Source organism: Lemur catta, chromosome 9 (genome assembly GCF_020740605.2).
Source record: "Lemur catta isolate mLemCat1 chromosome 9, mLemCat1.pri, whole genome shotgun sequence".
NCBI classification, from domain to species: Eukaryota; Metazoa; Chordata; class Mammalia; order Primates; family Lemuridae; genus Lemur; species Lemur catta.
The window spans coordinates 17,539,786-17,565,079 of NC_059136.1; the positions used below are offsets into that span (position 1 = coordinate 17,539,786).

The following is a 25,294-nucleotide window of genomic DNA, read 5'->3' on the forward strand; positions in this document are numbered from 1 at the left end:
TCTTCCTTTCTGGCTACATCAAGCATGTAAGTGGGAAAAGTACTTTTCCCTGTAAGTAAACAATAACAGGACTTCTGTTGTGCTTACCCATGACTACACCAGTGTTTTTCTGACCCTAACTCCTTTTTAATTGGATTCGCCACACTGCAGGGACAGTGTGATATATCCCTGTCAGCTGTGCATCCTTGAAAGCCTGGCTGTTCCAGATCCGGCTGTGCCTGTGATCTGTACACTAATCAGATATCTCTCTAGTCTCTGCCAAGACTTTCTGCTATGTACCTGTGTCCCCCAGAACAAAAGAGGGGTGGCTCTGGGGGATCTGACACCTGGCAAAGGCTTTTAATGGAAAGCAGATTGCTGCCTTCTTCCTTCTTGTCTGTTCATGTTTCTGGTTGGTCAGCTTGATCGCAGTCTCTCCCTGGTGTATGCATCAAGTGTGATGTGTGATTTCTGGCAGGCTAAGGCTGGAGTGCAGCCCCTTTTCCTAAAGGTAATTAGCAAAGGACTTTGTATACAACTCAGGGGAACAAGTGATTAAAAAGAAGAAAATAAAATGAAACAAAAACACCAAGCATTTGGTAGCCATATGTAATTTCCACCATAACCTTTTTTTAAACTCTGCCTAAGAGATGTGGAAGGGATTATGATTTTGTTGGGGAGACTATTTCCTCCCTTTGTGTGGCATAAAGATCTCAAGTAGGCATGCGCTGGAGCAGCCTTGTACTGGCTTGGGACAGTGGCTTATTCAATTATCAGATTTTTTAAAACAAAAAATTATGTATCTTCTTATTGAGATACAAGTCACATACCACACAACCCTCACATTTAGAGTGTACAATTCAATGGTTTGTAACATCTTCACAGATATATGCAAGTGTCATCATAGTGGATTGCACCTCAAAAAGAAACCCTGTCGCTTTAGCTATCACTGTCCTTCCCTTGCCCCAGCCCAAAACTGCCTCTACTCTACTTTCTGTCTGTATAAATTCCCCTAGTCTCAGCTTTCATATGGATGCAATTATATACTATGTGGTCTTTTGTGATGGCTTCTTTCACTTAGCATAATGTTTTCAAGGTTCATAATATTGAAATGTGTATTAGTACTTCATTCCTTTTTATGTCTGAATAATATTCCATGGTATGGATATCCCACATTTTGTTTATCAAGTCATCCATCCATGGACATTGGGGTTGTTCCCAACTTTGGGCTATTATGAACAATGTTGCTATAAACATTTATGTACAAGTTTTTGTGTGGACATGTGTTTTCATTTCTTTTGGGTATATACCTTGGAATAGAATTGCTGGTTCACTTGGTATCTATAGTTTGATCATTTGAGGAGCAACCAGACTATTTTCCAGAGTGTTTGAGCCATTTTACATTCCCACCAACAATACACTAGGATTCCAATTTCTCCATTCCAGTTTCTCCTTGCCAACATTTGTTATCTGACTTTTTGATCCTGGCTATTCTAGTAGGTGAAAAAGTAGTATCTTATTATGGTTTTAATTTGCATTTCTCTGGTCACTAATGATTCCGAGCATCTTTTCATGTGCTTATCAGACAATCACAGGCAAAATAATGAACCTCAACCTAAACCTCATACCTTATACAAAAATTGACTTAATGAGACTTAAACATAAAATGTAAAACTATAAAACTTTTAGAAAAAAAAAACAGGAGAAAAATCATTAGGATCTAGAGTTAGGCAAAGAGTTCTTAGGCTTGATACCAAGATCACCATCTATAAAAGGAAAAAGTTGAGAAAGTGGACATCATGAAAATTAAAAACTTCTGTTCCCTTAAAGTCCACCTGAGGAGTTTGAAAAGTCAAGCTACAGACTGGGAGAAAATATTTGTGAGCCGTGTATCTGCCAAAGGACTATTATCTAAAATATATAAAAAACCTTCAGAATTAAATAGTAAAAAACAAAGATGCCAATTAGGAAATGGGCAAAATACATTTCATTTTGTCAAAGGCTTTTTCCTCATCAGTTGATATGATCATGGACTATTTCCTCTTTCACTTGTTGATATGGTAGATTACATTGATTGATATTCAAATGCTAGCCAGTTTTACATACCTAGAATAAATCACTTGGTCATGATATATAATCATTGTTATGCATTTTAGATTTGGTTTGCACATACTTTGCTGTGGATAATTTGCATCTAAGTTCACAAGAGGTACTGGTTTGTTTTTTTCTTTCTTTCTCTTCTCTTTTCTTTTCTTCTCTTTTCTTTCTTTCTTCCACTGTCTTTGTCTGGTTTTGGTGTCAGGGTAATACTAGCTTCATAAAATGTGTTGAGAAAATTTTCATCCTTGTTTATGGGAGAGATTGTGTAGCATTGATATTAATTATTCTTTAGGCATTTGGTAGAATTCTCCAGTGAAACTATCTAGTCTCGAAGATTTTGTTTTTGGAAGTTTTAAAATTATGAATTCAATTTCCTTAATAGTTACAGGGCTATTCAAATTATCTGTTTCATATTACGTGGATTATGGTAGTTTGTGTTTTTCAAGGAATTGATACATTTCATCTAAGTTATAAAACTTATTTGTGTAGAGGTATTCATATTATTCCCTTATTACCCTTTTGATGTCTGCAGAATCTGTAGTAATATCCCTGTTTCATTCCAGATATAGGCAATTTGTGTCTTTTGGGTTTTTTCTTGCTAGAGTTTTGTCAATTTTGTTGATCTTATCAAAGTACCAGCTTTTTTTTTTTTTTTTTACATTTTTCATCTCAGTTGTTTTTCTGTTTTCCATTTCATTGGTTTCTTCTTGAATCTTTATGATCTCATTTCTTTTGCTTGCTTTGGGTTGATTTTTCTCTTCTTTATCTAGTTTCCTGAGGTAGGAATTAGGTTATTGATTTGAGACCTTTGCTTGTTATTATACTTATATAAGCATCTAATGCTATGAATTTCCCTTTCAGTATTGCTTTAGCTGCATCCCACATATTTTGACATGCTATGTTTCTGTTTTCGTTCAATTCTCTCAATTTTTAAAAAATTTTCTTTGAGACTTTCTCTTTGATCCATAGATTATTTAAAAGTGTGTTTAATTTTTCACATGCTTAGAAACTTTCCTTATAATAGCAAAGAAAAGCTAAGGTGTAGCCAGAACTATCATGTTAAGGAAGAGCAAGATGAAAAGATGATGTATGATATCCACACAAATATCTTACAGCAAGAAAGAGAAAAAGAGGGAATATATAAAATACCACAGGCTTGGAGCTCATGCCTGTAATCCTAGCACTCTGGGAGGCCAACACAGGAGGATCACTTGAGGTCAGGAATTTGAGACCAGCCTGAGCAAGAGTGAAACCCTGCATCTACTAAAAATAGAAAAATTAGCCAGGTGTGGTGGCGCATGCCTGTAGTCCCAGCTGCTCAGGAAGCTGAGCCAAGAGGATCACTTGAGCCCAGGAGTTTGAGGTTGCTGTGAGCTAGGCTGATTCCATGGCACTGTAGCCTGGGTGACAGAGCAAGACTCTATCTCAGATAAAATAAAATAAAGTAAAATATCAAAGCCTGTAAACAGAATCAATCATTACTTTTGTGCTTTTGGAAAACTGAGAAGCTTCATTTATTTTTTTAATGTTCCATAATGGTGTAAAGACTATAGGAACCATCCACAGGTGGGGAACCTGCAGCCTCTGGGCCACATGTGGCCTTCTGGATCCTTGAGTGTGGCCTTTTGGCTGAATCCAAATCCTTTTATAAAGGGATTTGTTCTATGAAGTTTAGATTCGGTCAAGGGGCTGCACTTGGGGATCTGGAGGACCACATGTGGCCTTGAGGCTGTACCCCCACAACTGTCTGAGACTGGTGATGTTTGAGGATATAGTTATTTGGCAGTTTTTACATTTTTTTGCATATTTGTTATCTAGTTGGGCTTTGAATCATTTTTTAAAGTCATGAGCATATTATTTTCATGAGCCTGTTGTTTTCTTTATTGTCTCTGGGTCTGTCTGAAACACAGATTAAGACACTCGGTGGTACATTTGGGAGGAGGACCTTATTTTTGTGGCTGTCTCATTCTCCTGCAAAGCTTGTTAGGATTTCTTCTTGAGACTTTCAGCCACATTTATTACCAGCACTCTAATCTCGGAATTGAAAGCATCAGTAACCAAGCCAACGCCAATTATGTGGCTACATCCCTCCGAAGAGCCCCACAGTAACCAGGGCAACTCTGATTTAGCTTCATCGTGATGAATAATAAATGGCGAGGACACAGCCTCAGGCTGGGGCTGTTGGACACGGCTGGCTACAAAGTCTTGTGTGCTGTTGCCTCCATCCCAGTTTTCATTGTTGCCCAAAGGTGTGGCTTTTATTGTACTAATCATGGGTCTCTCTTGGGTTCATGAGAAATTTAGCATTTGACTGCTATTTGTACTTTGTCAAGATGACACAGAATTTTTCCCTTTGTTAGGAACATAACTGTTTTAATTCTTTGTGTGCATTTGCCATATTCATGGATAAAGAGATTTCACTGCAAAAGCAGTGATTTGAAAGTTGATTCTAAACCCTGAAGTTTTCTAGTAAAGAAAACGTTCCCAGGAAAATAAAAATTGATATGTTTAAAGTAAGCCAGTAGTGATTCCATATAAATGTTTATCTGTCTCCTATGTGCATTCATTTATTCTTACATTCATTGGATTAATACATTTTTACACAGGGAGAGCCCCATGTCTGGTGTGTTCTAAGGATGAGGGACACATCAGTGACAAGACAGACAAGTCCTGGCTTCGCTCCCTCCTTGTGTGCAGTTCAGGCGCTGAGAGCTCTGTTACAGAAAAGCACCTTAGGAGACAGTTTCAGGCACCAGCAAGTGCTGTGAGCAAAGAAGCAGGCAGGTGTGGCGAAGGTGGCTTATTTGTGCACCTGGCACAGGAGCTGACGATGAGGAAGTGGAAGTAGCTGGGGACAAAGCCTGGAGGCTAACCTGGAGAGTTTGAACAGAAAAGAGGTTAGGACCCTGTGGGTGGGGTTGCAGTGCAGGGCCTGTGATACCCAGAACTCTGCCTGCCAGGTTCCCTGGCCTTCCTCACCAGGTAGTCCAGCCTACTCTTCTCCACTGGACTCTGCACCTGCCTGGGGGCCAGAGCAACGTGCTGCCCTCTAGTGGTTTTTGCATCTGCGATTTCATGCCTGGGGCACTTTGTGAGCCTTTTCTTTGTGTCCCCAGAGCTCCAGCTACCTGTCAGCGGCAGGTGAAAGTGATTCCCTGCCTGCTTCCCACAGTTGCTCCCTGAAACGTAAGAACTTGAAGGTTCACCATCGTCCATCCCAGTGGTGTGGACTCGATGTTGTCTTCTAGCTTTCCTTGGGAGCCCCCCAAATGTCAGTGTGTGTAGGTGTTTTTCTCCTGGGCTGGAGTCCTCCTGTCTTCTGAGTATGTGACTCTGGGACAGAGCAGGGAGGGAGCTGGGGTGGGCAAGCTTCAAGTCTCTCCTTGCTCCTCTTCTCAGTCTGCATCTGCTGCACCCTCTCCAGAGATCACCTGCCTGCCTTCTGCCCAGACATCTGTGGGGTGCAGAGATGAGACCCCCCCCGACCGGCTGCAGGGGCTGGGGAGGGGCCAGAGGCTGGGGCTCTAGGGCAAGCCTCTCTGGTGATCTCTGCGTCCCCGCCCCCTGGCAAGGGGCACCGCAGCAGCCAGGCCTGCTGGGCCCACGTTGTATTTAGCAGGGCTTTAATGTCTGTGTGAAGTGTAATCTATGGAGGGAAAAATAATGATTGAAACTGTTTCTTAGATTTACAGCTCATTTTTAGGTGGTATTAGTGGCTCAGCCAACACCCAGTTACACGTAGCTGATTTAACCCGTACGTTTGTGTCTGCTTCCCTGGACTGCCCGCAGCATGTCTGTAAAGGATTACAAAAGGAGCAAACTCACAGGACGGAAGTGGGAAATGACGGTGAGAGAGGTATCCCCATGTGGAGGATGGAAAGCTGGGGGAGCAGGTAGCTCAGTTCACAGAGAGGAGGAAGCGGAGCCCCACGGGCCGCCGAGGCCAAGCCAGGCACAACTCGCTCCAGCCCGGAAGCCTCGTCTCGAGGAAGCAACTCCCGCCCAAGGCCCAGTGAGCCTGGAACTCAAAACCTTTCAAGAGAAGCTAGAAATTGAGATTTTTATGTGAAGTTCACAGCTTTACCCCCAAACACTATGTGATCTTCCGCCCAAGAAAAGAAGAAAGTAAAATTAAAAATCACCGTCCATTGGCCCATGTGTGACCAGTCAGCAACCCTGTCCAGCTTCTTTATTTAAGATGTTCACCTCACTGAAACTGATCGACAGATAGTGAGGTGTTAAGGGCCCACTGGGTGTCCAGTGCTGTGTTTGTGTTTTCGGTTTCACCTACAAACACACAACTCTGCTGTGAGCAGTGTTTTCACGTAGAATCTGACAGTCATGAGACTGTATCACGGGCTGTTATGTTAGAGACCAGAACAAAATTTTAAACTCATAGAAATGTTCTTCTTTATAGGTTTATGTTTCTGTTATGTTCCAGGAAGGAACAGTGCCAGCTGGCAGGCATCTGTCTGTGAGTAGAGTAATTCCCAGTGGGGCTGAGCCGGGGGGAGCCTGCGGCCCTGCAGGGGGCCCCTCTGCAGCTGGGGCATCGGGAGGGCCTCACTCTGCACCTCTCACAGCACGTTCTCCCGAGCATTAGTGACGGGAGACGGGAGTGGATGCTCTTTTAAAATAAGGAGGAAGAGGAGGACATGGTCAACTCAGTGTCCTCACTTCTCTTCTTGGAGGGCGACAGCTGCACACTAGAACATGACAAGGCAGAGAAGTCATGCAGGAGACAGCCCCATTTAATTTTTCAAAAACACTACTTCCCAAGTTAATCTGACTATAGAACTTCATTTAGGTTCTTTCCAATTTTTTGTTATTCCAAACACTGGGGCTGCCAACAGTCTTTCTTAGGTCTCCGTGGAAGAATAGCACTGAGTGCTCCTTATTTTCCTGTTAACTGGCATAGCTCCCTTTAGCCCTTTCTCCATTTCCACCAGCAAAGTAGAGCTCTGCTTTGATTACGTGCTAATTGAAAATGGCAGAGCTGGGCCTGAAAGTACAAGTCTACATGATTAGCAAGAGTCTCAGAAGGAGATGAAGGTGCGGGAGGGCGGGAGGCGTCTCTGTGTCAAGGAGGAATCTCGGTAGAGCATCTCAAGAATAGCAGTCTTGTTTTCCTGTTCAAGAGGGAGGCTTGTGTGAACATCCCTAACTTACCAACCTAGGCTGTCCTTGAAAGTGTCATTTGCATAAAACGGTGTAAAAATTCCCAGGGCTGCAGAAATTGTTGCCATGTCCTGTGAAGATAAGCCTTCAGACAGAACTTGCGACTCTGGCTCGGTGCTCTCACTTGACTACTGCCTCCCTGGCAGGAGTCCTGTTGGCACCGCATCCCACACTGCTTAGATTGATTCTCATCCTCCATCCTCCCCGCCCCGCTCCTGCGCGCACGCGTCAGGATGGCACACGGGGAATGAGGAACTAAAAAAAAGCCTGGGACTCAGATTTACCGTCTCACAAATAATTTGAGCATCTGTTACAGAGCAGTGGATGAATTAGCAAACAGAATACGATGAAACAAAGACCAAAATAAAGGTGAAATATCTGATGACAGAAATGCAAAGCAGGTATTTTTTTTCCCTAGAAAGCCATGGGAAATCATACAGCTTAATTGTATGATTTATAGAATAAAAGCTATCATAAAAGCTCTATTTTCTAGAATTAGATAACTTTTTCCTTAAATGTTTTATACACACATGCACACACAATACAAAACCCTAGATTCTCATCAGATTTGGGATTTTTAAGGAATCTCAAATTCCCTTAAAATATATAGGTAAAGATAGGTAGATAGATGATAGATGATAGTTTGTTTCCCACTGTCTCCCATGTCTGTTTCCCACTATCCTTCTGAGCCCAGGAGTTGGAGGCCGCAGTGAGCTATGATCCACCACCACACTCCAGCCTGGGTGACAGTGAGACCATGTCTCTAAAAAAAATACAAATTAAAAAAACTGGATGGTGCAGCTCTTTGCCTCCGTCAGCAACATGAATGCATTTCCTATACCAGGTGCCTGTGTGCTAATGTGCTTTAATTGCATGAAAAGTGAAATTCGGAAACAATTGATCAGTCCTAATGGCCAGGCTTCTTTGACAGCATAAAATGTCATAATGAAAGCAAAGCAAGCACAAAAAATATGTCAGTTTAAAAGTAGACATTTAAATTCTAATGAGCGTGGAAGGCATCAGAAGAACAGGCCTGTAGGAAATTTTATGCTCCTGGCTTCTCTGAATCCACATGTGCTGGATGAAAACTGGCTGCTGGCCTTGGGGCAGCCGAGCCTCTGGAGCTCCTGGGGGTGCTGGAGTGCGGCACATGCAGACCCCCGAGCCCCAGCGGGGCCGCCCTGCCCACGGCTTCAGATGAGCACTAGAAGTTGGGCTGACAGCCAGGCCGCTGGCCTAAAGTGCAGCTCCCCTGGTCTACTGTCTCTCGTCTCGACTCAGTCAAAGCTTTATTTTCCCATTTTCTCAGAACAGATTTGTACTAAAGAATTCCGAGGTAAAGTGAGACGTACATCTGAAGCCACTGGACCAGGAGCTGGGCCGTGCTGCAGAGGGCCTTGTGGAGCAGCCTCACGGCCCAGGCCAGCAGGCATCTATGGACTCCCCCTTGGCTCCCGGGCTGCCCAGATCCCCAGCCCAGGCCAGGGAGGGACTCTGGGTAACAGCCTGACGGTGGCTGATGAGTGGTTTTTCCATCACGCAGAGGTTCCTGAGACGGCTGTCTGTCCTGCAGCCACCCTGGCTGGCACTTCCTGTGCAGACAAGAGACGGGGTCTGAGAGGGGGTCAGGTGCACTCTGCAGCACGTCACAGCTGCCTCACAATACACTGTGACTCTCCATTAGCTTCACTGGGGAGTGGATGCAGATTTTTTGTGATTTTACTGTAGAATAAATTAAGCATCCCTCATTTATAGCAGTACTAAAAATGCAGAAATCTGCTAAGTGAAAGAGTGAAGAAATATTTTGAATCTTACTCTTCCCATCATTATGTAGTAATTTGAATAACTGAATATTTTAGAGAAGAGCCTCTTGTATTACGTTATCTGATCCTATGTGTCCTAGGTGTTAGGAGGAACACTTGATACCTGCATAGTCCACACCCATGGAGTGCACTCGAGGACATTCATCAATACATTAGAAGCACAGTTATCTATTGAAAATGTGCTTAGGAAAGAAACAAACTGGGGTAACCAATGGTTAGAGAAGGATTTATCATGCTTTAAGTTGCAAGCCTATTTTAAAAGGTACCCAGGATTTGCTGTAATCAGGTGTGGTAACATGACCAACACAGAGACCGCTGCTTTGAAAGGAAGAGTTTATTATTCACAGTTCCCAAGGTGAGGGGGCTTATGCCACACCATGCAGGGCCACACGGAGAAAGAAGTACCAGGTTGGTCAGGAGGCAGAGGGAGCTGGGGAAAAGCATGGGCCAGAGCCTTTATTATGTGTTTTTGAGGGGGAAAATGGGTAGACATGTTTGAGCAAGCTTAGGATTGGCTAGTTTGAATAAGTAAGTTTGGTGAGCTGTGGGTGGTTCCTAGTTGTCCAGTACCTGGCCCTGGGGTGATTCAGAGCAGGGGATATATTGGCTTAGTTGGTTGGGGTATGGGCTGTGGATTGGCTGCTTTGCATGCGAAAAGTGGGCTTGCAGGCAAGTTGTTTCTCTGTAGGAATTCACTCGCCCTGGGAGGGATAATCTCTCCAGGATTAGTGAGGCCCCATGATGTGAAAGCATCATTAAAAAAAAAAAGAAAAGAAAAAACTTAGTACAAAACCTTCTTGAGGTCTTAAAATTCAATTGAATTAAGCCAAATGACACTTTCACATCTGCTTTTTAGTCTCATAACTCCTCATCCATCCATTCATTTCAGAGTCAGTTGTGAGCAGCCACCCTATGCCAGGCCTTTGTGCTGGGCAGTCTGCACCCTGATGGGTGACAGCAGGGTAGAGTGGCCCTGCAGGAGGACCAGTGCACCAGCAGATGTACAGGGAGAGGGACACTCATGTGGAGGGATACTCAGTCCCTCTTGGGAAGGCAGAGGAAGATGCTTGGGCTGAGTTTTGGCAGAAGCCCATCCTTCCCCTGTTTTCTTCCCCTCGGGTAATGACAACAGTGTGCGACAGGCACATTCCAGGTAGACAAACCAGCCTGTGAGGAACCAAAATCAAAATGCAACTTTCTTTTGTGTTTCCCACCATTCCTTGACGGTCTCCTCATGGCCGGGTCCTGCTTTCTGTGGGAGAAAGCAAGGCAGGCCCTGAGGTCCATTCAATCTTAAGCAATAGACTGTCCCCCAGGGTATTTATTGATTTATTGATTTCATTTTTAAATAATTCCTCCACATTGGCTCAGACCTATCCAGAGAGAAGGCACACATATGAAGTACAGAGCTCAGTGACTTTTCACAAGTGAACAAATCTGTGGAACCAGCACCTAGAGCCAGAAACAAAACACGCCGCATCCGCAGGACCCTGTCATTCCTTCTCCCAGTCACTCACCCTCCCCACGGGCACCCAGTGTCCTAACTTCTCACAGCACAGAAGACTTCTTCCTGGCTTTCGACTTCGTATAAATAGAATCATATACCCTTTTGTTTCTTGCTCCTTTCATTCAACATATTCGTTAGATGCATTCATATTATTGTGAGTAGCTCTAGTTTCCTGTTTTCCATCGTGTGATTCCATCACCGTCTGTTCACCCATTCTTCTTTTGCTAGACGCTGGGTATCTCCAGTGCTAGGCTATCGTGGATGGCGCCGGCATGGATATTCCAGGGCATTGCTTCTGATGAGCATCCATCTGTTGCCTATGCCTGGAAATGAAGTTTCTGGGTGGTAGGGTACACATGTTTAGCTTTCGTAGATACTGCCAAACTATTTTCCAAAATTGTTTGTATTTAATTTTCACTCCCACCAGGGGTGTATGCAAGTTCCATCTACCGATGAATCTGACATCTGTAGTATGCTGGTGCCTCCCCCAAACCTTGGCTGTGACTTGCTGCAGGAGCCAGAGGAGAGATTTGCTTTCCCAGCTGCTGGGCAGAGACTTGAGAGCCTGCAGAGCCTCCTTACACACCAACATTTCTTAATCCTTTCAAAGTAAACCATGCATGTTTAAAGACTAAACTAATTCCCTTTTATAATAATAAGCATCAACATTTTATGACATCCTTACGTACATTTGGTCAAAAGCATTTTATTTTGTTCTATTTTTGGCAGTATCTACTTATAGGTAGCAGGGGTGGGAAGTAAGTTTCACTTTGTGTGCCAGCTCCCTTTGTCTGGCAGTAAGTGTTGAGAACATGTGTTGAGTAGGATTCTGAGGCTGCATCTGGACTTTGGAGAAAAAGTGAAAGCCGAGTTTACCATCAGCAAAAGAGGGGGTAATGGTGGGATGTGTGTTCTGTTTGCCATCCCTGCTGTGGAGGACACAAAAGTGAGTCTGAGTTCTCAAAGATTCTGGCATCTGTAGGCCCCCAGGGGAGAAGCAGGCCAGGAAGCACCAGTGTGGTGGGCTGTGCCACTGGCTTGGCAGGGAAGCTGGTTTAATCCCAGTGACAACGGCATCCTCAAGCCCAGCAGGGAGTCTGGGGTGATCCCTCAGTGACGACCCACTCCACATGCCTGAGCCTGTCGTGCAGACCAGGGTAACCCCCCCAGTGATGGGCTGGCTTCATCCCCAAGCCTGGTGGGGACAGGACCTACTGCCTCTCCAGGAACAAACAGCTGCCCTAGTCCCCAGTGCCTCTGGAGTAAGGAAGGGCCAGAGGGGACAGGCAGGGGGTCTCTCACTCAGCCCAGAGAGCGCCTCTTGTGTTGACCTTGTGGTCACACTGGGGAAACTGTGGTGAAGGCGGATTTCATTGGTTTCAAACTTTCTATGTTGATGACACACTTGTGAATATAAAACATTTGGGCAGAACATGGAAGGGATTAAAACCCTCAAAGCTAAATGTCTGTAATAATCACAATGTGATGGTAATTTCTTTTTTTAAATGCCTTTATTGAGATATAATTCACATACTACACAACTCACCCATTTAAGGTGTACAGTTCAATGGGTTTTAACAACCATCACCGCAGTCAATTTTAGGACACACTGATTGCCTAAAAAAGAAACCCCGTACCCTTCATTTATCACCTCTTTATTCCTCCATTCCCCTTTTCCCCCAGCCCCAAACAACCACTGAGCTACTTTCTGTCTCTGTGTATTTGCCTGTTCTGGACATTGGATGGAATCATACAATATGTGACCTTTTGTGTCTGGCCTCTTTCACTTAGCGTAATGTCTTCAGGGTCCATCTATGTTGTAGCATGATTGCTGGACTTTCTGGGGTCTTTCCAGTGTCATTCAGTGTCTGGACCATCACCAGGATGAGGGTTATTACTTTGGTCTGAATGTTTGTGTCTCCCCAAAATCCATATGTTGAAATCCTAGCATCCAGTGTGATGACATTAGGAGCTGGGGCCTTTGGGAGATGATTAGGTCATGAGAGTGGAGCCCTCATGAATGGGATTCATGTCCTATAAAAGAGACCCCAGAGAGCTTGCTCACTGCTTCTGCCAGGTGAGGACACAGTGAACCATCTATGCACCAGGAAGCGGCCCCTCACCATACAGTGAATTGCTGGCTCCTTGATCCTGGACTTCCCAGCCTCCAGAACTGAGAAATTAATGTCTACTATTTATAAGGCACCCAGTTTATGGTATTTTGTCACAGTATCCCACTGTGGATTCCCTGCTCAGACTTGCACCAACCTCTCTCCACGGCACTCTGCCCTGCTCTGCTGCAGGCTGGGCCCTCCCACACCGCCTTTTGGGAGTGTCTGAAGGTCACATACCCATCTCATTTGTGCTTCTATAAGAAAATCATGGGGACATCCCTCTCTTTTTGTTGCATAAGCCCTTTCTACTCCCAGACAGGCTGATAGACCATAAATAAGGGGAGCAGACTAGCTTGTAAGTGCTGCAAAGAGATTCTTGAAAAATTACTGTGGCTTCATTTGCAAAGCTCTGCGGTGTCGTTCCCAATGACCTGAACACTGAGGGGCACTCTTGAAATAAATCTGTCAGCCACTTGCACACCCAGATGTTGAGGTCAGGGAACTAATCAGGAAGGTTTCAGAATTTTTCTTAGAATTAATCACAAACTCAGTGAAATAACTGATGGAAAAGATTTATTTGGATGTCTATTCCCTGGGGTCACTGAAGGGTTATTTTATGTGATGAACTGTGCTTTGCAGCCAAGCCCATCTCCCTCTCTTTTCCCTGGATGATCCTTCACTGAGGAAACTGTATTGCCCCTGATGTTAGCTACTTCAGTCTTAATGGCAAGCCTGGAGATGTGATCACATGAAATAATTCCCTGCATGTTTTTGAGATGTGGGGGAACAAACTATATCAGGAAAACTAGACTTCTGTCCTGTTCATGATAGCAAAGGGAAATGGTTGAAGCCAAAAAGGAGATATTGATCAGAGGGTCCAAAATTTTAGTTGGACAGGAGGAATAAACTTTAGTGATCTATTGCACAGAATAGTGAATGTAATAAATAATAATGCATTGTATATTTCAAAATTGCTAAGAGTAGATTTTAAATATTTTCACCACACACACAAAAAAAGATAAACGTGTGAGGTGATGGATTTGTTACCTAGCTTGATTTAATCATTCCACAGTGTGAACATTATCAAAACATTATATTGTACCCCATAAATGTATAGCATACACAATTATTTGTCAATTAAAAATGAAATTTTTAAAGACAAAGAAAAGCAAAATTAACTCAAAGCAAGCAGATAGAAGCAAATTGTAAATTTCAAAGCAAAAAATTAGTGAAATGAAAACAGAAAAACAAATGAGAAAAATCTACGAAAAAAGGACCTGGTATTTGACAAGATCAACAAAATTGACATAACTATAGCAAGAAAAAAAAAACTTAGAAGATATAAATTGTCAATATCTGGAATGAAACAGGGACATACTACAGATCCTGCAGACATCAAACAGGTAATAAGGGACTAATCTCAACAGCTCTACACAAATAAATTTAACAACTTAAATGAAATGGATCAATTTCTTGAAAAACAAATTATCATAATTCATGAAATAGATAATTTAAATAGCCCTATAACTATTAAGGTAATTGAATTCATAATTTTAAAATTTTCAAAAACAAAATCTCTAGGCCCAGGTGGTCTACCAAACATTTAAAAACTTAACAATTTCTACACACTCTCTTTCAGAAAATGGAAGAAAAGCAAACATTTCCTGGGTTTTTTTGCTTTTTGGTTTTTGGGGTTTTTTTTTGAGATAGGTCTCACTCTGTCACCTGGGCTAGAGTACGATGGCGTCATCATAGCTCACTGCAACCTAAATTCCTGGGCTCAAGCAATCCTCCTGCCTCAGCCTCCCAAGTAGCTGGGACTACAGGTGCATGCCACTATGCCCAGCTAATTTTTTCTGTTTTTTGTAGAGATGGGGTCTCACTTTTGCTCAGGCTGGTCTTGAACTCCTGGCCTCAAGCAGTCCTCCCACCTCAGCCTCCTAGAGTGCTAGGATTACAGGCATGAGCCACTGCACCCAGCCGCCCAATTGATTTTTATGAAAGTAGTATTATCCTGCTACCAAAACCAGACAAAGAGAGTATTGAAAAAAGAAAACTACAGACCAATATCTATCATTAATATAGATGCAAAAATCCTTAACAAAATAATAGCAAATGGAACTCAACATATATAAAAAGAATTATACATCATTACCAAGAGAGATTTATTCCAGGGATGCAAGACTGACAGGTTCAATATTCAAAAATCAGTCCTTTTAATCTACCATAGTAATAGGCTAAAGAAGAAAAATCACATGGTTATATCAATTGATGCATAAAAAGCATTTGACAATACTAAACACCCTTTCATGATTAAAAAAAAATACTCAGAAAAACAGGCATAGAGAACTTCCTCAATTTGAAAAATATTATCTACAAAAAACCTGCAGCGAACATACTTAATGGTAAAAGACTGAATGCTTTCACCTAAGATCAGGAGCAAGGCAAGCATGCTCATTCTCACCATGCTTATTCAACATAGACTATGGTGCTGGAAGGTCAAGCCAAAGTATTTATAGTAAGGGAAGAAAAGAAAATAAAAGGCATACAAATCAGAAAGGAAGAAATAAAACTAAGCCCGTTTGTGGATAACATACGTATCTTTGTAGAAAATACCAAGAATCTTAAAAACAAAACAAAACAAATCTCCTGGAACTAATAAGTGAGTTCAGCAAGGTTGCAGGATACAAGATAAACACACAAAATTAAATTGTATTTCTCTATATTAGCATTGAGCATAGGGATAGTGAAATTAAAAATATAGTACCAGTTATAATCACCCCAAAAATACATGGATGTAAATCTAATAAAACACAGGAGTTGTACACTGAAAACTACATAACAATGATGAAATAAATCAAATCTAAATAAATGTTAATGAATTGGAAGATTCAACATAGTAAATATGTCAATTCTCCCCAAATTAATATGCAGGTTAGATGCAATTCCTATCAAAATCCCAGCAAGGTGATTTTGGTAGACATAGGCAATCTTATTCTAAAGTATATATGGAAAGGCAAAGGCATAATTTGGAAAACGAAGAATAAAATGGGGAGAATCAGTCCATTCAGGCTTATCGTCACAGTAATGAAGATTTTGTGGTCAATGGAGAGACAAATCCATTGAACAGAAGAGAGAACACAGAAACAGACCCACACAAATATGTCCAGCTGATTTCTGACAAAGATCAAAACAATTCAGTGGAGAAAAGATAACCTTTTTAAACAAATGTTGGAACAGTTGGACATCAATAGGCAAAAAAAAAAAAAAAAAAGGAAGAATCAACCTCAACCTAAGTTCATATCTTATACAAAAATTAACTGGAAATGGATCATAAAATTAAGTGTAAAAATAAAACTCTAAAACCTTTAGGAAAAATATAGCAGAAAATCTTTAGGACCTAGGGCTAGTCAAAGAGTTCTTAGATAAACACCCAAAGTGTAAGGGTGAAAATTTGTAAGTTGGACTTGCATCAAAATTTAAAACTTTTGCTCTACATGTGACCCTGTTAAAAGGATGAAAAGATAAACTATGGAATGTGAGATGATATTTGCAAGCCACATATTCAACAAAACCATGTACTATGGATGATTCATCTTTTATTCTGAAGTTAAAATCATTTTATTTTATTGTTTGTTTAGTGTCCCATGTCTCTGTTTCTAATTTACCGTCAAACTCCCCAAGAGAATTGAAAATTTCCTTTGAATATGATTCTACCCATCAGGTGTTCTGTCAGTTATATTTTCTTTCTAGAAACAGTTCCACTGAGCCTCCGTCTCCTGCTTCAATCTGGACTGGTCAACCTGTAGGCAGTCTGTGTGCTTACCATGCTAAGACATCCTTTCCCCATTAACTTAGAATTTCCTCTTTCCTGTGTTAGATCATTTCTTCTCTTTTTTTCTTTACTCAGTCCCTCATTTTGGGGTAGTGCCTCTTTGAGTACTTTCCTAGCTAAAGTTAAAAAGACTGAAACTCCCAAGCATAAGCCAGGCTGTGGAGCAATGGGGACCCTCATGCAATGCTGGTAGGTATACAGATTGGTACAACCACTTTGGAAAATGGTTATGCATTCCTTACTAAAGTTGAAGATCCTTAGGAACCCAGCAGTTCCATTTAGTAGATATTTTATACACAAAAGAAATGTGTATAGATATGTACCAAGAGACAATCCAGAATGTCATAGCAGCATTACTCTTAATTGCCAAAAATTGGCAACAATCCAAATGTCCATCAGCAAGAGAGTTGATATATAAATGGCAGCATATTTACGTGGTATAATCTTAACAGCAGTGAACACGAATCAACTACACCTATATGCAATATTATCATGGATGAATCTCATAACTGTGAATGAAAGAAGACAAATTCTAAAAATATTATATGATTTCATTAATATCAAGTTAGAAAAACAGGTGAAACTAAATTGTAATGTAAATAGTAAAAGTATAAAGGTGGAAGCCAGGAAGTGATTACCAAAAAAGTGAGGAATGTGGTGAGTTTTTGGCGCAGTGGTGGGAAGGAATGATGGGTGTTGAGGCATGAAAGGCCTTCTGGGGGGCTGGCCATAGTCCCGTGGGTGCTTGCTTAATGATAAATCATTGAACTGAATATGTTTGCTCTGTGCACTTTTTGTGTATGTATGTTATGTTTTACAATATGAATGGTTAAGAAAATGGACAAAGATAAGAACACTGCAAAATTAGATACTCTTTGATTACTCACCACATGAACACAAATGTGTCCAACATTACCAAGCAATGTGAGAATGTGGATCAGCTTGAACTCTCATACCCCATTGGCGGAAGTATAATTTGAGTATTTCACAAACAATCTGGCCTTACCTAGTAATGTTGTGTGTGCGTGTACCACAGGGCAGAACAGTTCTGCAGGCTTGGTCTGTGGGTCTCCTTCTGGGCCCAGGCTGGGGGGCTGGCAGTTCCCTGGGGCCTATTCTCTTGCTGAAGGTCAGAAGCTCTGGGGAAAGGGTGCTTGAAGCCTGTGAGGTCTAGGTTCAGAACAAACTGTCACTTGTACCCATATTCTGCTGATGGAAGCTAGTCATAAAGCCCATCTGACATGGGGAGGGCCTGCCAGGGGCTGAGTCTCCAACTAGCCTTGGGAAGTGAAAGCTGAGCCCCTTGGATGAACACCTTCACATTTCTTGGCTCTGCATATTTAGGAATGGCAGACATTGATACATAGAGATTTTATAGCATCACCCTTGGCAATACCTTGTGCAATGAAAAATCATTTGTTACAGTCATAAATCGCCAATATTTGTCTGAAAAACATTTACACTTTGAGTTAGCTGGTGTAAAAGAAATCATTCTTTATTGAAAAGTAGGATACCTCCTTGTCTAAGAAAAGTAATTTGTTTCATGTTAGGTGTTATTTTGAATGAAATTGTATAGATTTTACAAATTTTCTTTTTTAGTAATTTTACATCCAGGACTTATTTATTTTTTATTTATTTATTTTTAGAGACAGGGGTCTCACCATGTTGTCCAGGCTGGTCTCGAACTCCTGGGCTCTAGCAATCTCCTACCTCAGCCTCCCAAGTAGCAGGGACTACAGGCAGCACACCACCACACCACTAAGACTTCTATTTTTTTTAAATCCACTTTTCCTTTGAGCATTGGGAACTCTGTTCTCTCCCCTGTCATTGAGATGCTCACATTCTCTCTTTGATGCTGCTTTTTTAAATACTTGAAATGCATTTCTTTCTTTCCATGGTTTTTAATTTTCCAAGCCGTTTTTATTTATTCAGCCTTTATTGAACACCTGCAACTTATGGGCATTGTCAACATTGTGACTGTAAGATGTAATTGGAGCTGATAAAATAAGTCTCCAGTAGCAGTGGGGGCAGGAAACCAGACAAAGCCTCAAGTATGGAGCTAGGGTTGGGTCTGGATGGATGAGCGGGAGTTTCCTAGGCCCTGAAGCGAGACAGGAAATTTCTGACCACGGGAGGAGAATGGGCTGAGGCACAGAGCTATGGCATGTCTCCAGCATAAATCAACACGAGTGACCTTCAGTTTATTGACTTTTAACTCATTCTGTAATCCCTCTGCAGTTTTCTGTAATTTACAGCTTAGGTTTGTTCAAATGTACTTTTTCTTTTTTTATTCCTTGCTTCCAAAATAGGAATTTGAAGTAATTCCTGATGGTGTTCTTCATGGCCTGGGTCAATGGAAATCGTTTGTGCCTCATTACTTAAAGATAACAGAAGTAGGATGCTTTGAACTGAGCCATTTGCATGTGTTCTTAATTGTGTCACTGGAGCGTACCCGCAAGGGCCAACTGTCGTGTTAACGGTGAGGTCTGTCTGTGTTCCTCTGTCTAGATTAAGTTTGACAGTGTGGAGGTGTGTGTCTGCTGTGAGCTGCAGCACCAGTCGACCGGCTGCAGCAACCTCGGGGAGACGCTGAAGCTGAACCCGCTGCAGGAGAACTGCAACGCCGTGAGGCTGACCTTGAAGGTGACCCCGCTGGGTGCTGCCTGTGCATGCATTTCATCCCATGCCTTACAGACATTTTAGGAAGACTTATTAACATATAGATTCCTTTCAGCTCTTAATTTGTTGAGGTAATTTCAATGCAAGGGGGAATATCTTTCCGGAGAACATTTTAAAGGATTATAGATTTTCATTTTGAAGGTGTTACTTTCTGAATCTTGTTTTCCATTTTTACCATTTCATTGTCCTACCTCTGACATATGCAAAGGAGGAAATGAACGGTTGGAAGAGGTCTTTACAAATGATGATGTGATGCTTTCTATTGCTTTTCTGACATTTTTGACTATTATACCATCAGGGAACAGATGAGTATTTATTTTACTTTTTTAAAAGATATTTGGAGAAAAATATCTTACAGACTTCCATGGCAGTATATTATCATGTATAGCATCTGATCTTTAAAAAAGTGACATGGGAAAATCATTTATATTGTTCCCTTTTTTTTTCTTCCTACAACTATTAATTCTGAAAACCAAAATTGACTGCTTAAAAAATATATATGAACAATGAACCCAATTCTTCTCTTTCCCTTGAATGAAACTGTGCCAGAACTTTTTGAAAAGATATATATCATGGTCAAAGGAACTCTTGATTGGTGGTAAAATTGTATTTACACTATGCAGGGAGCTCTAGCATGTGTCTAGGGAACATAGTATGGAGAGAACTGGAGGCTGCAAAGAGAGCCACCTTGAATCTGGAGAGAAAGGAGGGGGATATTGCCCTCTGGAATTGAGTGCCTATTATCAAGTCATCCATGAGTGGTTTCCAGCTGGCAGACAAGCAGAGATGTCCACAGAGAGAGAATGCACCCAGTCTACATGGTAGGACTGGGCCTGGCTCCCCGGCTCACATGGAGAAATGGTCCAAGTTCAATGATCCCAGCAGCCCACCAGAGTGACAAATCCAGCAGAGATGAATTCATCCCTGCAGCACCACAAGGCCCATCCAGTCATGCTACTGGGTAGTTCTTGCTGTCCCACAGTACATATGACCACGTTTCTACCTCATTACGTCCTGGGGCCTGCTCTCAAGGTCATTGCCTAAGGTCTGCTGTGGCCTTTCACAGCCCTCCTGGGAGGGGACGCTGGCAGCCATTGCTGACTCTGAGATCTCATTCTGACAACTCCTAAATCAACGCTTCAACCTGGGCTCGTTTTCTTTCCATATTTAAAAAACGTAAAAAGACAATAGGTAATTATAATGACAGTGCAATCCCCCACTCCCTGAGAGAGCTGACAAATCCCCAGGAGAATATTTCAGCTCCGGAGGCCACTTGAGTGTTCGCCATGAGGCCTATAAGTTGCCTCCCACTGCCCGGTTGGTGGGTTGGAGTATTTGGCCTGCTGCACTAAGGCCTTGGAGTTCTCCTTGACACCTTTGCTCAGTGGGACACAGGACCCCATGTCTGTGACTTTCTAGCCCCGGAGGAGGTCGCTGTGATTTGAAAGATCTTGCTGGTGTTAGAAAAACAACACTATCCCTGAGAATGCAGACTCAGGCCTTGGGTGAGCTGGTGACCTTGCAGCCTCACCTATATTCACTGTTCTAGTACCGCAGTGAGCAAACACCTTGCTATGGGGTGCCCTGTGTGGAATGGTGTGTAGAGTACTAAAGTCAAGAAGTTCAGGTGAAGGCTGGGAGTTGAATGGCTCATCTGCATGATTATTCAGACTGCCGTGACACTGGAGAGTTGGAGGCAGAAGACAGACTATACCAAACTTCTTAACAAGTTTGTGTAAAAAACTCAATTAGACATTGGGACTGTCAGAGATGGTGGCAGGAGGCTCCAAGAAGGCAGAATTTATGATTGAGGTGAAAGGCCAATGGTCCAGAAGTAGCAGCAGTGGCTTAGGTGTTAGGAGAAGAGGCAGCCTGCCCCATACCCCAGCTGAGGGCCTGTGCCAGGAGCAAAGGCCTTTGGGGGACTGAGTTTCATCTGAGATCAGGAGGACAAGGGACTATTGGAAGTGAGCCTCTTGCTGTCCAACTTTATTGTTTTCCAAAATTATTTTGGCTGTCCTAGTTCCTTTGCATTTCCATATAAATTTTACAATCAGCTTATCAATTTTCACTGAAATCCTGCTGGGATTTTGATTGAGATTACATGGAATCTATACATGACTCTGAAGAGAACTGACATATTTGTGGTATAGCTTTCCATTTATTTAAGTATTACTTTATTTCATCAGTATTTCTTTTTTTCATCAGTCTTGTTTAGTTTTCAGTATCTATATCTTAACATATTTTATAATATTTATGCTTAAAGTATTTCATATTGATTGGTGCTAGCTTAATGGTACTTTTACATTGTCTCTTATTCATTGCTAGTCTGTAGAAATTTGATTTTTATTACTGATCTTGTGTCCTGTGATCTTGCTTAATTCACTTATTAATTCTAGTAGCTCATTTGTCGGTTCTTTGGATTTCCTTATGTAGACAATTATGTGATATGCAGAGAGAGGCAATTTTCCATTTCCATTGTGTATTAGGGTTATGCAGAGAAACAGAACCAATAAGATATATGTAGAGATATAGATATATGAGAGGGGGTTTATTAGGAGAATTGGCTCGCATGATCACGGAGACTGAGAATTCCTATCATGGGCCACCTGCAAGCTAGAGACCCTGGAATGTCGGTAGCATGGCTCAGTCCAAGTCCAAAAGCCTTAGCACCGGGGAAGCCAGTGGTGTAATTCTCAGTCCAAGACCAAAGGCCTGAGAACCAGGCATGGGGGCTGGGAGTGTGGTATAAGTCCTAGAGTCCAAAGGCCATAAACCCTGGAGTTCTGATGCCCAAGGGTGGGAGAAGAAGAGTGTCTCAGTTCTAGGAGAGAGAGAAAGAATTCACATTTCCTCTGCTTTTTTGTTCTGTCCAGGCCCTCAGCTGATAAAATGGTGCCCACCCCCACTGAAGGCAGATCTTCCCTACTCAGTTTACTGATTTACACTCCAGTCTCCCCTGGAAATAGCCTCACAGATACAGCCAAAGATAATGCTTTTCCAGTTCTGTAGGTATCCCTTGATCCAGTCAAGCTGACACCTAAAATTAACCACCACACATTCCAATCTGGAAGCCTTTTATTTATTTCCGCTGCCTTGTTGCACTAGCTAGAACCTCTGGTACAGTGTCAGAAGTGGTGAAACAGATGTCCTTGCCTTGTTCCTGATTTTAGGGATTAAGGATAATGTTAGCTCTAAGATTGTTATAGATGTTCATTGTCAGGTTGTAGAATTCCCCCCTCCCATTCTTAGTTTGCTGAGTTTTTACCATGAATGGCTATTAAATTTTCCCAAAGTCTTCTGCATCTGCTTAGATGTTCCTGTACTTCCTCCTCTTCATTGTGCTAACGTGGTGAATAACTTCAATTGACTTTAACTGGTGAGCCAGCTCTACGTTCCCAAGATAAATACCACCTGGTCATTTTGTCCTCAGGTGGGTCAGGAGTACTAATGACCCTGTCAAAGGCTTTCACGTCTGTGGCTGTGTTTTTATTCCCAGTATTTCCATCTCGTTCTTCCTTATTGCTTCCCTCTTTCAGCCCAGTTACCTAGATGATCTTGTGTATTGTCCACTTTCTCCACTGGAGCAGGTGTCTGACTGCACCTGCCCTGCGTGAGTGCTCATGTCTCTCCTTAGACACTGTCTTTTCATTAGAATTTCAATTAGTTGGCTACCCTGTGACCTCGGCTGTCTGGTGCGTTCAACTTAAGTTAGGAATTTGCAGTGTTCATTGTCCTGGTGTTGTCGAAATGGTGGGACAGTGCTCTTTCCAGCTTTCTAAGCAGAATCTGGAGTCATGTTCCAGTTGATTTTTTCCTCCTAGGTATATAATTCTTGAAGAACATATTTTTTCCCATTAGGGTTTACATTAAATATGTATATAGGGAAAAATCTTAAGGTCAGCCTAATACTTTCTCCCTTTTAGGTATGTGGTGGTCATTAATGCTGCTTAAAAATATGTCTAGATCTCCTGCTTCCCCTTACATGAAGATTGTACTTCCTAGTCTCCTTGTGGTTGCCAAGGGCCGGGTGAGTAAAACGTACATGTATCACTTCTAAGCTGGAGTATGTAGCTGTGGTGTGAGATTCTCCAGAGCTCTCTTTCTTGGGCACATAACTGGCTGGTTACAGACGGTGGCTGCACCATCAGCCTGGGTTACCACGGTGAGCAGAGCCTTCTGCAACTTTGTCACATTGGAGGTGTAGCATGAATGAAAAACAAACTCTTGTTGTTTCAACCCACTGAGATTTCGGGGATATTTGTTATGACTATAATGTAGCCCATTCTGTCTGCTACAAGGCAAAATTTATTTTTTGTCCAGATATCAATAGTATTTTTCATTTATGAAGTTCATTAACTTCACTATGATATGCCTTGCTTGATAATGGATCAATCTTTATGAAATTTTCCATGGTACACAGTATATTTCAACCTATGATCTTGCCACTTGGCTTTATTTCAGGAAAGTTTTCTGGGACTGTATATTTGGATTTTTTTCTGTTCTGTTCTAAGACAGCGGTGCATTTCTTGGACCACTTTTATCTATCCTTCAAAGCTATCTTTTTTTTCCTCTAATTTTTTAAACTCTTCGTTTTCTACCTCATTTTGCTCAGTTTTTGTAAAGCCTCTCTTCCTAGCTGTTTTCTGCAGTATTCTTAATACCTTTTTGCTCTGCTTTCGATGTGGTCTTGAGTTTTGACAGCTCTGTTCTCAACTGTTTCTTTGTCTTTATCATTTTTTCCTCGAGCCCTTGTTCTCTGCTTTTAGCTTTTAGATTACAGCAGCCTTCTCTGCTTGGTCACAGTTTTCACCCATGGATGTCTTTGGCTAGTTAATTACAGTGGTGCTTTCAATGTATTTTATATCTTTCTTAGATCTCTTTTCTGAGGTGCATAGATACTTCAAAGCACTAAGGCAGATTCCTAACCCTTAAACGTGAACCCAAGCATTACACTCTATTTAAATAGGCTTTAGCTTAATTAAGATCTTGTACTTCCTTCTCATAATTATAGATCCTTCCTCCTCTGAGAGTCATGTGCCACATTATCTGGCTTTCTCATAATTAGAGTTGCAGTCACTTTTAATATAATCATCACTCTTGAAAAGTCACTCGAGCCAGACTGTGCCTGATAACTTTCCCTGCAGTAAAAGGGTCTCTTCCGCAGGGACCTGATGTTACTTCTTCGGTGTTAAAGCTCTTGGCCACCAGAACAAATATGGGTGGTAGGAAATGGAGTCGCTCTAGGAAAACGCTGCTTTGTGCAGATTTCCACGGGAGCCCCGTCCTATTGCTTGCACAATGATCTTGACACTTAGCAAAAGAAGGGGTGAAGGGGATTGTTCCTTTGATCAGTTTCCCTCGCTCACTCCTTTTTGGTTAGCAATTAGAGCAGGTTCATTGATCTGATTAGTAACACTCCACGTCTGAATTTCCATATTAAATTATGGATTATCTATGCTTAGTCTGTAATGAACTCAATTTATGCTGGGGAAATCCAATATAATTGGCTTGGGAATCAAAGTGCTTTGAATTTAGCTGTGTTTGAATTAACTGATACTGACTTAATGAGATTTGTCTAAGTACTTACCGTTGGGCCACCCACCTCCCTCCTTCCCTCCACCACCCTCTGCTACCTGGAAGGTTATACAGGCACAATCCATCATCAAGGAAAACAGCAGAAACCAGTCTTCTTCATGACTGATGAGACATAAATTTGGAATCTAGAAGATGATGCAGATGTTACTCCACTCATTCCCTCAGATTGCCTTTTGTTGGTTTGGAGACCCCAACCCCCTCATTCTCTTTTCTGCCCTTCCTAACTATCCCCACTTCTAGATTCTCTGGTTCTTTAGCGTAGAATCCCTGGGGCAAACAAGCCTCTCCCTTGAGGATATTGATAGTCTCTTAAACATAATGCCTTGTGCCATGGTAAAGTTTTCTGCTCTACCATTATGGCATGAGGACGGGGCAGGACAAAGGGCATGGAGGGGACCTGGAACTTCACAGCACCATGCAGGGATTCACAGAATTGCAGAGCTAGAGGGGTGGAACATCCTGCTTTCCAGGCACCAGTTGT

General features: G+C 42.1%; 1 protein-coding gene across 4 annotated transcripts in view; it reads left to right on the top strand.

Annotated features, from left to right (window-relative positions):
• FAM189A1 (family with sequence similarity 189 member A1) overlaps positions 1–25,294 on the top strand; it is a 325,715-nt gene that overhangs the window by 249,408 nt on the left and 51,013 nt on the right. For 2 of the 4 annotated variants that reach the window (XM_045560946.1, XM_045560948.1), the window contains one exon: positions 19,045–19,179. The exons of the other annotated variants lie outside the window; for them this stretch is intronic. In XM_045560946.1, coding sequence (XP_045416902.1) covers positions 19,045–19,179 — 135 coding nt within the window. The remainder of the gene's footprint in view (positions 1–19,044; positions 19,180–25,294) is intronic. 4 annotated transcript variants of the gene reach the window in all.